The sequence below is a fragment of the Carassius gibelio genome, chromosome A17 (genome assembly GCF_023724105.1).
Source record: "Carassius gibelio isolate Cgi1373 ecotype wild population from Czech Republic chromosome A17, carGib1.2-hapl.c, whole genome shotgun sequence".
NCBI lineage: Eukaryota > Metazoa > Chordata > Actinopteri > Cypriniformes > Cyprinidae > Carassius > Carassius gibelio.
Window position 1 is genome coordinate 24080273 of NC_068387.1, and position 18157 is coordinate 24098429.

At 33.0% G+C, this 18157-nt stretch overlaps 1 protein-coding gene across 2 annotated transcripts in view; it reads left to right on the forward strand.

The window, feature by feature from the left end:
• Positions 1–5435: 5435 nt before the first annotated feature.
• The window catches only part of LOC127933467 (C-terminal-binding protein 2), a 41025-nt gene continuing 28303 nt past the window's right edge, over positions 5436–18157 (forward strand). The window contains exons 1-2 of one of the 2 annotated variants that reach the window (XM_052530492.1): positions 5436–5669; positions 17212–17364. In XM_052530492.1, the coding sequence (XP_052386452.1) occupies positions 17307–17364 (58 nt within the window). In that variant the 5' untranslated portion in view covers positions 5436–5669; positions 17212–17306. Of the gene's footprint in view, positions 5670–14941; positions 14960–17211; positions 17365–18157 lie in introns of those variants that run through there. The other variant, XM_052530493.1, reaches the window with a different exon arrangement.

An 18157-nucleotide genomic window follows, 5' to 3' on the forward strand; every position in this document is an offset into this window, starting at 1 on the left:
AATATATTTAAATATTATATTTTATATAGTTTATAAATAAAATTTTTTTACGGTATTTTAAACTAAAATAGTTAGATTTATTTTCTAAAATAATTAGATTTTGTATTTACGTGATATTTTACGTTATATTAATACAAGACATTTTTATATAGCCTATTGAATGTGATTATTTAAAGGATTATATATAAAGATTAGATAGATAGATAGATAGATAGATAGATAGATAGATAGATAGATAGATAGATAGATAGATAGATAGATAGATAGATAGATAGATAGATAGATAGATAGATAAAAAATATATATAACTAACATATATATATATATATATATATATATATATATATATATATATATATATATATATATATATATATATATATATTACGTAATCAAATTTCAAAAATAAAATATTAGATTAATTATTAGATTAGTAAAAGTATTTTAAAATACTCAATCAGATTACAGTTACTTTTTATTCATTGTATGATTTCTTAAGTTAATAACAATAGCCTAATAAACTATTGAAATTTTTTTCCTATATATTTCAAAATAGCTACAATAATTATAGCCACTAGCTCTAATTTAATGGAAAATTTAGAGACCACACGCAGCATATACAATTATAATAATAATATACAATAATAATTATATGTATTTTTATTAAGTTTAATAAAAATATTTGAAATTATTTATTTTAAAATATTGTTGCATATTTAATTATTATTATTATTATTATGTTAAAATTATTTTTACATTTATATTTTTAAATGATTCATATCTTTTTTTTATCTTTTCTTAATTAATTCTTAGCTTTTCAGTTTATGAACCCCTGTATTTCTTTCACAAACCCCAGCTTGGGAAACCCTCATGTAATATTTAATGAGAAACTAATCAAAAAATCATATTATATTACCTTTAATGTGTAATGTAATTGACTGTATGACTAACTAAAATGTAAGTCTTCATGTAATTAGTTTTCAGCAATGAACTACAAAATTTGATTACTTTTTTGTTGTCAGTGGACTACAAAAAAATAATGCGTTGATTGCGGCTTCTAAATTACGTACTGGCTTGATTAATGTTTTTTTGGGTGCAACCTAAAAGTATTTCATTTAGCCCTTGTTACATACAAGCAAGTGTGTATTATCTGTTTTAACCAGCAGAGGACAGTGTCCTTTTGTCTGTCTATAACTCAACAGCTTTGCAGTGTCACAAATTCGTTTTTTTTTCATGAATGCAATATATTGTATAATAATAAAAAAAAAAAATTATTTTAAGTATCAATTTTGTCGTAGACTATGTATTAGGAAAAACTTACATATAGAAATAACTCTGAATGCATATGTTAGTAATTATTAAATAAATTATATTAAGCATTAGGTAAATATTAGGGTCTCTTTTGCTGTGAAATAATTCCATTTTCTTCTTCATAATTTTAGTTTCTTATGGGAATCAGGGTTATTATAATTAACTAAAACCTTAAAAAATTACAAAAATACAAAATAAATACTTAAACTTATTTAATTTCATCTAACGGCAACATTTCTACTGAAATACTAAAATAACTGAAGCTAATTAAACTAAAACCAATAATTAAAATCAACAATAAAAAAACTATATAGACATACATATATATATATATATATATATATATATATATATATATATATATATATATATATATATATATATATATATATATATATATATATATATATATATATATATATATATATATATATATATATATATATATATATCATACCTGTCAAGTATCCCGTTTTGGCCGGGAAAGTCACGAATTTTACCCTTCTTTCCCGCCGTCCTCCCGTATTAGTATTTTCCCGTAAATCTCCCGTATTTTTATTTATTTATTTTTTTTACCTGCGTTATTAATAAAATAATAATAATAATAATAAAAACATTCCCAATCTGAGCTCTGTCACTAGTCTCGCGATAACTCCCACCTGTAGTAGCCTGTCGCGAGGGGTGTGTGAGGTCAGATGACATGAGTTATAACGTGGGAAAAACAACAACAACAAAAGAAAAAACAGAGACGGATGATGGATGCTACAATAGAGAGTGAAGGCACACCTGCCAAAAAACCAAAACCCATGTGTAAATACCGTTATAAATGGGACAGCGAATTTACTTTTTTAAAGAATGCAAAGTCTGCAACAAATTGGTACAACTCACTAAAAGAGTAAAAGAAAAGTTATGTGAAATGAAAAGAAAACTGTTAAAGAAAAGCAATATGAAATTAAAAGAATGTGTGGAATTAAAATAAAATGTAAATGTAAAGACAAGCAATGTTAAATTAACAGAAAATATGCAAATAAGCCTTTAAATAAATGCTCTTCATATATACCTTTTTGTGTTTTCATTTGGGCTATAACACCTGTCTTAAAATGTAAGGGATACTGGAGCTTTGTTGGGGTGGTGGGACTGCTCGCAATGGGCGCTGGAAAATTTCCCTTATTTTCAAATCCAAAACTTGACAGGTATGATATATATATATATATATATATATATATATATATATATATATATATATATATATATATATATATATATATGTCATTCAAAATATTTACAAAAATTATAATATCAAGGACAATAGTACCAATGGGAATATTTATAACATCACAAAAAGTATGAGGTTTGGGCTAAAGCTTAGTATCCTGCCTTTGAAAGAGATTAAACAGTGAACGGTGTTACATTAGCTCAGCTTCAAAGAGGGACTGTGAGATTGCCATCTTATTCGAGCAGGTGCTGCATTTGAAACGGCAGCTGGATTACAGTCTGTGCACACCTGGAAAAGAGCAGCCAGGAGAATCCACTGTGCTCTCCAGATTTCCTTTAACAACACATCCAGATAGCAAGAACCAAGGGAAGAGTCACAGAGAGGAATCACTCTCTTTGTTTAACCCACATTTTGAAATGCAGTCCAAGAAAATGACATCTAGTAATTAGGTATTTATTTCTTTAATGGTAATGAAGTTTTGCACATTGCATTTCTTTCATAACCTATTCATGAATGATAAGCATGTTGCCATGGTGATGGCACAAAGAATTCTCTTAACATTGTCTGTCCTCTTAATATTGTCTGACTTACTCTGGTGCAGGTTCAGCTGATAGTCTTTGTTTATTTCTTCTTCAAATGAAAAAATTGATCTTGATATTATTTGTATCTGCGCTGACAGTTTATTGAAAGCTCATTGCAATTCTCATTGAAAAATAAATTGCAGGACACAAGCTGATGGATTTTCTGAATGCATAATAACCTTGCGGAGATCAAAGAATTGCATCTCATGATTCATCTTTTATTGCACTGCGCTTTAAAAGGCCCTGACACACCAACAAGCATTTGAGTTCTGTAAAAAAATAAAATGAGTTTCAAAAAGGAAAGTTTTGACTAGATTGTTACATTTCCATTTAAACAAACCTGTTAGGATTCTATGCCAACTAATGTTTTAATGACAAGGATCTATGTTAAAGATGGTCCGATGTCAAGGTACATTAGAACATTAGAATGCATTACAAGTTAATAGAGTAGATTAATCACCCGAAATCATTTCTGTATTAAGAGCCTTAACTTAAGGTCATTCCATGCTAATCACTTCATTTCACTGGCTTCATTATAATTAATATTGCCAGATAATGAATTAATGAAACAGTCTGGCATGTTTTACACGAGAGGTCAAGACAAATTATTTAGCTCATACTGTTCTCCACTGATGAAATAATGAATGCATCTTAACACTGTAATTAGCTTTTTTTTTCAGACAAGTGTAAACAAATGCTACTTTGTAATGCAGAAATGAATTCAGTCCGCACTTATAAGATACATGTGTGATCTGCAGTCTAAAATCTACCTTTGATTTCCAGTCATTATAATTCATTGGGCACAATTCAGTTATGTTTTCTAAACAGCATGTTTTCCTTGACGCTGTTATTTGTGAGATCACTGTTGCCTCTCAGCCTCACATCCTTGTTTTTCAGCTTGGCTCTGTGATAACTCTGACTAACCTTGAGAAATGGCTGCAGGAGACCCGTGCAACAGCAGAATAAACCTTCATTGCGATGAAATATTCATTCAAATGAGGTGGAGAGGGCTGTTGAATTAGAATAAGACATTGTTAAAGATTACTCACATCCAGGCGTAAAGTGCATCATTGTGAATAGATCAGTCGGAGCTGATGTTACAACACAGATTCAGTGCTGCATCGGTTCAATAAAATGATTCATTTTATGACCATTTTATCAAGCTACCTGATTGAAACAGATTCTTTCAGAGTCACAAACATTAAGTTAAGCCAATAAAGTCACCATTTCAAGTCAATTTAACAAGCAATTGAGAACCCAGCTAATAAAATGGTTTTAAGAATGTTTAATTCAAAATCGGAACATTCCATTTTATAATTTTAAAAAAATTATGGGAATGTTACTTCTGAATGTTCTCTTAATGTATAATAAAAAGTTAGTTGAATGTCCAACTAAAATGTTTCAGAAATAATACATATCATGAACTATTAAGATTCACACTGGAAGAATGTGTTTGTTCATAACTTATAAAACCTCTCTATGAGAACGTTTGAGAACGTTTTATCCGGGAAACCTGGTACAATGGTGTTAAACAAAAATGACCCTGGTTGAACCACACAAATCTATCTGATTTATTGTCAGTATTTATTGTTAATAAGTAAAAGTGTTTTTATTGGCTACTCAACATGGTGTCTTGTAAAGATCTGTTATGTCTGACCTGTAGTTACAATGAACTACTCAGATTTTAAAATATTAATTTACCTCCACCTGAATGATGTGGAAAAAAAAACTGATTTGCCAATTATGAATACTGAATGTTTACATAAAAAAACGGACAAAAAGTGCATTAATATTCATATAAAAAAACTGATCTCTAATCAGACAAAATTATTACAAAAATCTTTAATCATCATCACTTCTCTCAGATATGAACTGAATTTTTTTATTAAATTAACCTTATGAAGGATTTATCTCTATGGTCTGAGACTAAACATAAATGGTTAAAAATATTATATTCTAGTTAAACATGATATCATAGCATAGTTTTGGTGATTTTAAATTGTATAGTAAACAACCTTATTAGTCAAATTCAACTGAACTAAAGTCAAGTTAAATTTTACATTAAGGAAGACAAACACTATGTTATGAAAAAATTAGATCTCAAAAAAGTAAAAAAAAAAAAAAACTGAAAATCAACCCCATGGGTCAAACATGATAGAATTTCGACTTCTCTGTGACAGCAATCAACGCCTAGTGTTCCGCAGGCCTACTGTGGTCAAACTGACCAGTGCTAACGCACTCGATGTGGGCGTGGCCCCGCGCTAACCGCGCCGCTATTGGTCGGCTCAACCCAAAGCCCCGCCTCTTTAAAAAAAGATAGAGAAAAAAGAAAAGGAAAACAGAGACATCTCAATCCTTGCAAGCGGGGAAAAGATGAAACGTAGTGCACCATAATCTCCGGATCACCTCCTCTTTTTTTCCTAAACCCAGTAAACCACCTTCTTGCGCTCTGAACCAAACTGAGTCACATCTGTAAGTTATTTCAATCACCTAAAGCCAAACATCACCATCAGACATTCAGTTTTGGGATACGCTGGATTAAGTTCTGTAGCATTTTAAAGGTGAGTCGTTAATCATGAACGCTTCTACGTGTATTTAAGTAGCGGATTGTTTCTTAATGCATATATGAACCCGATATACTCATACATAAAGACGTTTGTCCAGGTAAGATAGAAGATGTGGACTACTCGCCGGTTGTTGGTTTGAGGAACCGCGGCTGGTGTTGCGCGGTGTGTCCGTCCATGCGTGCGTTTATTCGCCTGCGACATGGAGGGGATGGGTGGGCTTTTCGCTGTGTTTCTAATATCCGAGGACATCTTGAGCCACTCGGCGACTGAAAGAGTTGGAATGGAACGTCTTTGGTTGTTACATTGGCTCTTTGATCCATTGCTACATTGTATCGGCTGATTCTTCTGGATTTGGATACATTGTTTCCGTTTGATCAGGTGTTGCAACAATGTATAAAACAGCTTTATTAAAACTCTGTTGATGTGTTCCGTATTTACTGATAGCATTAGCTTAATGTTGCATGTATTTTAAGGGCACTGTGTTAGTACATGGACAATCAGAGTCAACATGAATGTAATATTTAGTTGATAACTGTATAATCAGTTTCCTAAATAAGGTTTCGGCCAAGTCAACAACCTCTATTTTTATGTAGTTTAAAAGTTTAGTCTGTTTGCTGAACTTATTTCATACACGTTTTTTAAGGATTAGTGATGTTTTTTGAAGATTTAAAACAAGATATTAAGAAGTGTGTGTGTGTGTAAGTGTGTGTGTGATGCCCCTTTGTCTTTGCTGGAGGAGAGGGGGTGTGTACAGATGTTCTCTACCAGGACATCTGCTGTTTCTAAGGGCTTTGTCAAGGGCCCTTTCAAGGAGGTGCTTGGGCCTGAAAAAAAATGTTACTTTTCCAAGCTTAACTCCAAAAACTATCAAATGCGAAGCAAACCTTGCTGGATGCAATGCATATGTTAATAATGCATAGTGTTACTCATAAGCAGTTATGTACTCTCAGTAGTTAGCATGTGTGGGTTTGACCACTGGAGACCTTGATTTCTAACACGTCCATTATGTTTCCCGCTGAGAATTCTCCCTCTCTCTCTCTCTCTCTCTCTCTCTCTCTCTCTCTCGCTCGCTCGCCCCTGAGCACTCACACATCACACATTGAATCATAGTGTACATGGCAGCATACGAAACAGGAAGACATTTATTAGAGTCAGACAGGAAAATGCAAAGGGCTTCTTTAATATTTATGGCATCCTGTTCTTCAGGTGTGCATTCATTTATAAGTTGCTTGGATAAGCGGTTCACAAGTGGTTTTAAATCTGAAAATCAAGGGATAACCCTGCACAAAAATTTTCTTGAACAGGAATGTCCCCAAAAACTTTGAAATAAAATAGTTATAAAGTATTATTAATAAATTAAGTATTTACCTCAACAACCACTAATAGGTTCAACAGATTAAATGTATTCTGATTTATCTTTCTGTTCCTTTCGTGGTTTTGTTTATGGTTTGAGCATAAAGGCTTGCCATAAGTGACAGGTGGATTTGCTCCAAAATACCATACAGTTATTCAACAACAGATGTATTTTCTCTTTCCTTTTTAAAGGTGATAAGCCTATTTATTTTGTTGTTCAAATTATGCACAGCTATAAGGGTTATAAATATTTATTTATTTACTTACAGGTACTTGTTACTATTTTTAAACAAATTCATAAAATATATATAATGTTGTCTGATTATTTAAGCCACTTATTTCTCAGTTTTGTATTTCATCATATATCACTCTTTGGTTTGATGGTGACCTGATGGTGTAGGGATTTATGGTGCGAAATGAAACGTTGACCTGAAGACTTCAATTATGAAGAAAAATAAAATCTCATAGAAGAAGTTTTCTTTTATAAGGTTTGCCAGTAGTAGGATTTCATGTGTTCCACCGTATATTTTACATTTACTGAAAGTGATGTGCAACAGTTAGACCTGTTTTCTGAAACTTATAAAAGTCATGATTCATAGAGTCAAGAAACAAAAAAATAACATATGATGTACTGGAAAATTCAGCATACAAACTTTCAATCAATATTTTTGTTTGCACACATTATCATTCAAAAGTGTGGGGTCTGTAAATTCTGTAATGTTTCTGAAAAAGTATTTTGCTCACCATATTTATATTTATATTTATATTTATAAAATGTGATTTTCAGAATCATTACTCTATTATGTGATCCTTCAAAAATCATTCTAATATGCTGATTTGCTGCTCAGAAAAAAAAACATTATTTTTTACTATCAATATTAAAAACAGTTGTGTTTCATATTTTTCCGAAATCTTTGATGAATGAAAAGTTCAAAAGAACAGCATTTATTTGAAATATAATTTTATTATAACAGCTGTGTTATGTACTTTCATGTCACTTTTGATCAATTTAACATATCCTCACTGAATAATTAATTTCTTAAAAAAATCTTACTGACCCCAAGCTTTTGAACGGTAGTGTGCAGATCATATAATAGTCTTTAATTCATCTTTATTTCATGTGGCTTGCATTCATTGGCTCAGGAGTATGGAGTTGTTTGGTGGTGGATGTGCTGAGCTGTGTGTTTTCCAGCCTTTAGTTTTGTCTTTTACATGTGAGCGTGTTCTTTCCCAGAGGCAGTGATAACACAATGAACATCCAGTGCAGCTCTTTTTACAGTTGTGTTGAGGCCAGGAATGTTGAGAGAGCACAGAAGTGAAATCTGTTTGTTTTCGAGCGCCTGGATGAGTGTAGCGTGAATTTTAAAGAGCGACGCTCACTTGAGCGGTACAGAGAAGATGAATATTAATGATTTCTCCTCAGTTTAATACCTTGTTTAACACACACTATTATGGCCTCTCCTGCATATATTCATTCTAGTGTAGTATTCTGCTGATTTTTGAACAGTTGAGAACTGAAAGGATGTCTGACGGTGCCTGATAGGAAGGTAATTGGTATGAAATTGGAACATGGCATCGGCCCTAGAGCTGCAGAATTCAACCTTTATTTCGTTGACTGCTCGTGGCTCAGGGATGTGTCTGGCTGTCATTCAGAATGCAATGAGATTCAAGCTCAAATGTCTTCAATTCAAATCACTAGATCCTCTTCTTTTCTATTAAAGAGTACATTTATAAAGTGTTGGAAAAGTAATGGAATAATGCAGGAAAACATAGTTTTCTAGTCTAGTTTTGCGTGGTTGTTGCTGTAGATGTCAGTGAACCTTCTGTTTTGTGTTGCCCAGTCATAAATGATCTCACACTCTTTCTCCTGCCAGAATCGGTTGTGAAGGAAATGCTCCAGGCTATGCTTCCTGTTGCTTTCATACAGGCATGAGATCCTTCATGTGCTTGACAAGGGTGCTAACCTTTGGTGTAAAATTCAAAATCTACCCATGCAGAATTAGATATACCTTTAAAAAGATACTTTGGTTTATTTAACAGGGTTGCTTTTACTGTGTGCACTAGGTGACATTGATTAAGATTCTGTTTGTGTTAAACCCATATACATTTTGGCCAATACTGGTAAAGATGTAATAATGATAACAGATCTGAATACTCCATAGTGTTTAAAAAAAAATCTCTGTAAAAAAACACATACATTTCCTATATCTTCATTAGTGTTTCGATGCATGTGCTCAGACTTTTGATGAGTAATAGATGTGTGTACACTGAAGATAAATTATTAGAAAAAAGATAATGCTGTAATCGAGTTTGGAAAGTTCATTTTCATTTGAATATTCAAAGTTCATAATCTTTGTCTTGTACCAGTACAGAAGTTGGTTCTGGATGTTTCAGAGTTTTAATATGCATTATATTTATAAATACTTAGGTGCTGCCTGCACAAAATGCATTGTGCAACATTTCTATTGTTTTGTTTTTTTTGTTGTTGTTGGTTTTTTAATCACTAGACCTTACACTTTCTCTCTTTTATTATTGCACTTTCTCTCTTTATTATTTAATTTTTCAAAAGCAAAACTGCTTTGTGTGAATGGCCCTGAATACAATTCTGTCTCCCGCCCTTTTTTTATATATATATACACATGCACCAGATGAATTTGGCCATTATGCTCTCATCTCATGTCTTTTAAAGCATCTCTTCACATGAGCATAGAGCTTTTATATCACTGGGGCAAGTTAAAAGAAGAAAAAAATACAAACTGCATGCAAAGATGATATTTTTATCCTACTGCTCACGTTTTTAAATGCAGAAATGGTCTATCAATTGTCTTTGTGTGTGTGTGTGTGTGTGTGTGTGTGTGTGTGTGTGTGTGTGTGTGTGTGTAAAGAAGCACTTGACAGATGTGTTTCTATTGTTGACTTTTGCACTTGCATCACACATCTTTTGCAGCGTTTTTCACATGATGCTAAAAACTTGCAGCTCAAGTTAAAAGTAGTACAACTTTTAAAGCAATACACTACAAAGAAAACCATTTTTCCATTCACCGGTCAATTTTGAGCTATTTAGCTTCCGTAACATGTCTTTATTTCAGACCAGTTAAAGGTAACAACCAGTTTTTATTTATTTATTTAGTTTTTAAAAATTTAAGTATTTATTTGATTGCACTGTTATTTATATCAGTTGACTGATAACAAGAACAATATGTGTCTTGGAAATAAAACAAGAATTTTAAATACTGGCTTTATCCAGTGTAAAAATATGCAAATGAGTTTATATTGAATTGCATTATGCTTGATTTTCATATTTAAACATACCATTTCAGACATTTTATTAAAAACTGGTCATAATGTATTAATGTGATGTATTAATCAACTGGTAATGTGTATCAGTTATTTTAAGTTTTTCAAATTCAAATTTGAAAAAAGCACACAGTTTAAATATGAAAGACTTAAGCTCTGCTTCTATAATGCGGATGATACTTATAAATATGGTTTAAATTGGAAAAGAAATTAACAATATTTATTTCTGTTTCCAATATTGATTTTGTCAACTTATATGAATGTGCAGCTAAATTGTTCTCATGGATCTTTAACCCTTTTTTTGGGAGCATCTCTGACAGGTAAGGGCATTATAAATAACCCCATGCCCTTTCAGGCTAGAGCCGATGTCCTTTGAGTCAGTGTTCGGATGGGAGGAAAATGTCCAAAGTGTCTGAAATTGCGGATGAATGTTCAGTATCAACCCCTGAGCTGAAATCACGTTGCGCTGTAGGAGGTGATGTGAGCAGGTTATTAAAGTTGGCCTCCAAGAGTGAGAGTCAAAGCAGGGTCATTGAGTTCAGCGTGTTGTGAAGGGGTCAGCGAGGCAAGGGCTCGGGGCAAAGTGCTTCGCTCATAGCTGTGACTATCACAGATCAATACAGCCATCACCCAGATATTCACATGTCATTTGCTGAGTCATATTATGAATGCTGTTTGCATGTTGTGATGTATTGTGGTGTGTTTGTGACGTGTATATATAGAGGTTTCTGTCCTACACCGAGAGGAAGAAAATGAGCGATATGACTGAGAATGAGAAATGAAAACGCATTTGAAGATACAGATGTGTGGGAGTAAGATCAAGTGTTACTGATGTTGCACAAGGATGTTTCTGTCCCCGAGAGAGAGCACATGGGAACATTTTGTTGATGTTGCTCTTTTGTTGCTCAAAAGACTTTAGTGAGCTTTCAATTAAGTTTCATTTAAAGCTGAACGCTACATAAATGTAGAAAAAATGGCTCAGTTTTCCTAAACGCTTCTCTCCTTTCAGTGCATATTGAGATCTCTGATTTTTAAATGCAGACTTTGCCATCTTGGCATCCCTGAATACAGTTTGAGAAATTGTTGGCATCTCCGAAACTCTATGGAGACACGTCTGAGCTTATACAGCAATAAATATGTCAAATATATGAGAAATACTTTTTGGAATCAGCATAGCCTAATAAAATATATTTGGCTTAATCCTTGTGCTTATGTACTTTGAAGGAATTTGCTGACAATATCTTATTATACATCTTGCTGGGTAAATGAAAAAAGTGTTATGTTAAAATAAATATATGCTAAAATATTTTACATAAATATATTTTGGGCCATTGTCAATGTATGTGTATATATATATATATATATATATATATATATATATATATATATGTATAAAATGTATTTATGTAAAATATTTTAGCATATATTTATTTTATATAACATATTTTATCTTATATACGGAAAAAAAAATACACTGACATTATATGAAAATTATATAAAAATATAGTATAAAATATGAGTAACTGAAACTATTTATCTACTTAAAACTGTTTATATTTTATGTAAAATTATACCTGCAAATATTTTAACATATATACAAAAATAAATAAAAGGAATAAAAATCCTCTACACTATCCAAGCTTGCAAAATGAATAAAAATATATTCAGCAACATCTTGATCCCATGACCTTCACCAGACCACCTCCACCTCTCTCTCTCTCTCTCTCTCTCACTTTTTTTTCTTTTTTGACTTTGATGTTTTTGATTTTTTATATTAGCTTATGTCCAACACACCTATCATTTGTCATACAGGTCTTAAGGTTTAATTGTTTATTAATTGTCATATGTTTTTAAAATACATGTTTGTATATTTTGAAGTATATAAACATAGCTCAGATCGTTTGCTGGAAGAATTAGATGAGAAATATTTGAGTTCATATTGAGCTCTCTGGCTTTGGAATCTTCGTAATATGCGCACATTTTGAGAAAGCACTAGAGTCTGAAAGAGACTAGGGGAGAAAACCATTTAATTTAGAGGAAACCGTAGAGATATTAAAGAGATAGAAAGTGAGATATATGACTCAAACAGAAAGTGATTTGTTAGGTGATATGATTATGAACTAGCCAGTATAGGTCAAGCGTTCATAAATGGTTTCAAAACTCTGGGGTCTGCAAAACAGTGTTTAAAACGGCACACATGACGCTTGATCTTTTATCACACTTTAACAGTGACACATTGTGAGCGTTCTCTCTGTTCCTCTTAACTCTTTCAGCATCTCCTCAGATAACCTTCTAGTGTGTTTCACACACACTTTGCTGAAGTTGATTTAAAACCCATCTCCTTTCTGTGTGTGCGTTACAGGAAGCTGCTTTGATGAGCGCTGGCATTTCTAAAGGTCTCTGGAAAAAACAGTTGTGATTGCTTGAACTTATTCAATGCCACAAAGAAATATGCAGGAAATGATCTGCATATTTAAAATGCCACCTCGACAAAATGCTCCAGAGCTATTAAAGACCGAAACATCTCGAGAGAGTCTGAAATTCACAGACCGTTTTGGTCAGGATTTTTATTTCAAATGATAAAAGAATAAATGCATTAATCTGGTAAAGTAAAGACCAGCTTATATTTCATCACAGAATCCTATAGGGGAAATTGCATATTTTAGGACCGTTAGGGAATTTGAACTTTTATGCAAATGTATTGATTTATATTTTTTTTCCATCTTATTTTTTTTCATCAGTCTACTGTTATTTGTTTGTTTATTATGCTGAAATATGAGCTGGGCATCACAGTTTTCATGCGATTGAGAAGTGAGCGGAAGAGTTTGACGCTGAGAGAGTGGAGTATCAAAGCAGCGTTTAATCAAATCATTCCCATAACAGCTCGGTTTTGCATAACTCTCAGTGAATATTAAGATGAAGTGAGGTCAGTGTAAATGTGTCTATTGTACAGGATAAACATGAGGAACGAAACACGCAAACATCAATCACAGAGAGTGCTGCGGCTGTCATAACACACACACACACACACACATACAGGTGCGGCTGAATCAAAGCAGCAGGTTTGTGAATGGAGCAGATGTCATTTATTTTGTGTGAAGGAGTGCTTTTAGAAACACGAGTCTGTGAAGTGGATACAGCTGATGTCTTTATGCCTCTGAAAGGTGTTTTCTCTCTTCTAGTGCTGCTGCATGAACTGCCACGAGATTTACATCTCAAACTATACCCTCTTATTATGATCTGAGCAGCTCTTTAGATCAGTATTGTTGGTAAATTAAATAGAATTACATAAAACACTATTTCTGCTAATATTCATCTAATCATCTAATCGTCCGAGCTTTCTTTTATTAGGGTTGAATCTTCTTTCAAGTCTTGGCTCAGTGTTTTTGTGGCAGGTTTGTGTCGTTCCTCCCTCTGACCTTAACAGTATAACAGTACAGGTCACAGGAAGTGATGGTTGCCTTGGTTAATTATTAGAGCATTTGTCTCTTTCTGTATGGAAATAATATTGTGTTTGTGTGTTGTCTAGTTAGCAGAACAGTCACATAGTTTATTTTGTCTTTGGTGGTGATGATATGAAATGGCAATACAATTATTGATTAACAGTGATGATGGTGTCAAAATGTAATACCATGATACTTTGATATATGATACTAAATGTATTTATAAATGGGGTCCGTAAGATTTTCATATTCTTGATACAAAATACAGTAAATACGGTAATATTATTAAATATTATTACACTTTTCTATGTTAATATATTTTTTAATGTATTTTATTCCTGTGATGCAAAGCTGTATTTTCAGCATCATTACGCCAGTCTTCAGTGTCACATGATCCTTCAGAAATCATTGTAATATGCTTATTTGCTGTTCAAAAAACATTTTTTTTATTATCATCTATTTTGAAAATGTTGTGTGGTACTTAAAATTTTTTGATTTTTTTTTTCCAGAATTCTTTGATAAATAGAAGGTTCAAAGAACAGCATTTATTTAAAAAATAAAATACTTTTATAACATTCTAAATGTATTTACCGTCATTTTTAATTTAATGCATACTTGGTGAATAAAAGTATTAATAAAAATAAAATAAAAATATAAAAACTCTTTCTGATCCCAGACTTTTGAAAGTAGTGCATATAGTATTTCAAAAGAATACCATGTAAATAAATTACATCATGTCCATTGGAATAGGACATTTAGGAAAACATTTTAAGTTTTGGGACATTAGAATGCCAAAATAATGATTTGGGCTTTTCAACCCAGTTAAACAACCACCTAGCAACAAGAAGCACACCCTAGCAACCACCTAACAATGACCTGAAGGCCACATTAGCATCATAGCACCACTCAGATTTCCTTAAAGTGACTTACCCTCATGTTTTTCCAAAAGTATATACATTTCTTTCTTTTGTTGAATGTGAAAAGATATCCTAAAGAATTTTGGTAACCAGTTTCTGGTAGCCATTGACAATCATAGTATGAAAAAAAAGCAACTGTTTGGTTACCAAATGTCTTTTTTGTTGTAGTTGTTGTTATTCATACAGGTTTAATCCTAAAGGTTTGGAACTCGAGGGTGAGCAAATGATGACAGGATTTTCATTTTTGGGTGAACTATCCCTTTAAATATGAGTGGTAAGTATAAAAGTCTAGTGACGGCTTCATTTCCTCTCCAGATGCCTCACGAGACACAGAAATAGTTTTAGTCTTCTTTTGCCATCAGCAGTCAGTATTTTGACAGTGTTTTAGGTGGAGTGAGTTCATCATCAGAGTCTCTGTTCTCTAGATCTGTTATGTTTTTTGACGACAGTGGCATATTAAACCGTGTGTGTGTTAAGCTGTTGGACTCTAATAAGCTGTTAAAGAGCTGGAGAGAGGAGAGATGTCTTGTCTTCACCTCCTCCTGTGACTCAAACGCCAGTGCGTGCATATTCATGCTCCGGCTATTGTTGCTGCCTTACAGGCCAGATCTTACCCAGCATTCAGATGGAAAAAACTGAGTCTTTGCTGACCCTGTGACCCACAGTGCTTTGGGAAACAGTGTGTGTGTTGTGTGTGTGTTTGTGTGTGTGTGTGTTTTTTCCTATCCCGGTGGGGACTTAAAACTGAATACACACTGACTCATGGGGACTCATGTCACTTTGGGGACCTAAGTTGAGGTCCCCATGGGGAAACAAGCTTATAAATCATATAGAATAAAGTTTTTTTTTTTGAGAATTTAAAAATACAGAAAGTTTTCTGTGTGGTTAGTGTGTGTATTATAATATACAGTTTGTACAGTAGAAAGAACATTACACCTATGGAGAGTCTCACAAGGATAGTAAACCGTGTGTGTGTGTGTGAGAATGTGTTGAGGTTTTGTTTGTGCAGAAAAATCACTGACAACCAAGGACAAGGTCAAGGTAATGCAAAGAATGGCACAGAAATTGCTCGTACATTTAATGTGGTCATTGAAAGAGAGATGGGGAAAAGATGGAATAGGAGGAAGTGCTCATAAGGATGAGGACTGAGAAATGCAGGATGCCTTTTTTAATCGAAAATGATCTATTATGAAAGAGCCTTTATAAAAAGATCCATCATGCATTTCTCTCATGGTCCTTTCCTGTCTGGAGGGTCGAAATGTATCCTTCAGGAGGATGGTTGAAATTGAGTCATGTTTTTGTAGAATGGCGGAGTGTGTGTGTGTGTGTGTGCGCTCTGATCAGTTTCAGAATGACTGAGAGGGCACTCTTTCTCAGCTCAGAGTCTGCTGCCGCTCTGATTGAGGGAGACTGACAGCTCTCTGCAGACATCTTCTGATTTAAAAACACCCTCAAAGGGTCAGCAAAACACAATACAATCTTATCAGTTTGAAGTTACAGACTCCAGACAACTAAAGTCTAGTCCAAATGAAATACAGCATGAAAATTGACCCTTTTTTGGGCATGATTCATCAAAAGAAAACTGAAAATTACATGTATTTCTCATGTTAACTATTCTGCTGATGTATCCACAGTCGTATAATCAATGTTTTTATGCCAGTATGTTTTTTTAGTGTTTACAAATCTTGCAAATCTTTTGGCATTAATTGTGATTGCTTGCCAAGGCATTCTGTTCAGTGTTGCTAAGGTATCATAGGTGATTGTTTATAAAAAAAAAAAAAAAACTCAAAATTTTACTTTTTTTATTTAGCTGTGATGCATAAAATTGATCAAAAGTGACAGTAAAGTGATTTATAATGTCATAAAAGATTTTCATTTCAAATAAATTATGTTCTTTTGAACTTTCAACTCATCAAAGAATCCTGAAAGAAAATGTATAACAGTTTCCCCAAAAATATTAAGCAGCACAAACATAAACAATACCAGTTTCTTTAAGAAATGTTTCTTGATCAGTAAATTATTAGAAGGATTTCTGAAGATCATGTGACACTGAAGACAGGAGTGATGATGCTGAAAATTCAGCTTTGAATCACAGGAATAGATTTGATTTAAAAAATATATTCAAGTAGAAAAGTTTTTTTTTTTTAATTGTAACAATATTTCACAATATTATTATTTTAACAGTATTTTAATCAAATAAATGCATCTTTGGTGGTCATAAGAGAACAAGTCTTGCCAACCCCAGACTTTTAATAGAAGTGTACATAAAGTCTCTGTCCATAAATATGAGCATGGTTTCGCGAACTCCGTTAATAACATCATAGTCTAACGTTTTATGAATATTAATATGTAAGTTAAATGTATTACTAATGCATTTTTTTTTAACTAGTAAAACTGATTTATCCTGTAGTTTCTCCAGCCAAATGAATGCTTGAATAGTATCGTGATGGCTCCCTCTAGCGGCTAAAATCATGTCATTTTGTCAGTTGTCCTCTGGTTTCATCTGGACTGTGTTTTTCTGTGCAGGTGTAAGGTGGCGTTATGCCCACTGGAGGATTCTGGGGGCTGTAGTTTCCTGTTGCTAAGCTCAGTGAACAGCAGACGAGGAGAACAGAGCTGCCATGGCTTTGATTGACAAACACAAGGTCAAACGACAAAGACTTGACAGAATCTGCGAGGGTAAGAAATCGCACAATGCCCCTTTAGTACTTTGCCCGTACCATGGTGCAATGATGGTAATACATAATCATCCATATAAATGCTGTTTTAAACTATATGTTCAAATGTACTTCAAGAAATAGTTTTTTAATATGCACTACAGTGCATAAGTGTGGGGTCTGCTCACCAAGACTGGAAATACAGCAAAAAATAGTGATATTGTGAAATAATGAAAAGAACTGTTTTCTATTTGAATATATTTAAAAATCTAATTTATTTCTGTGATGCAGTGGTGAATTTTCAGCATCATTACACACGATCCTTCAGAAATCATTCTAATATGATGATTTGCTGCTTAAGAAACATGAATAGAAAGTGCAAAAGAACAGCATGTATTTGAAATTTATTTTTTTATTATACATGTTTGTCTTAACTGGGATTTTTGTATTTTTTGTTTTTGATTTAGGTTTTTGTTTGAAGTAATAATTTCTTTTTTTTTGTCTTTATACCATGGTTTTACGTGGTACTCCAAGAAAGATGGTTTGTACTTTTTTCATAGTGTGTTTCTAAGTGCTACACAACTTGAAGGACTTTAATTGTTGGTCAAAATCTGGAATATATATGAGTTTGCATGTGGGCATGTGTGATAAATGATGTCATCTCGGGTTTCCTGAGAAAGTTTTTCCAGCTTCCCAAAATGTTCTTTTTGGTCCCATTTGAGAGTCATCAGAGGCAGATAAAAAAAAACCAAAGGAGTAACTAGTGAAACTAAAGCACATTTACTCGGAAACACATGCTGAATGACATTCATCTA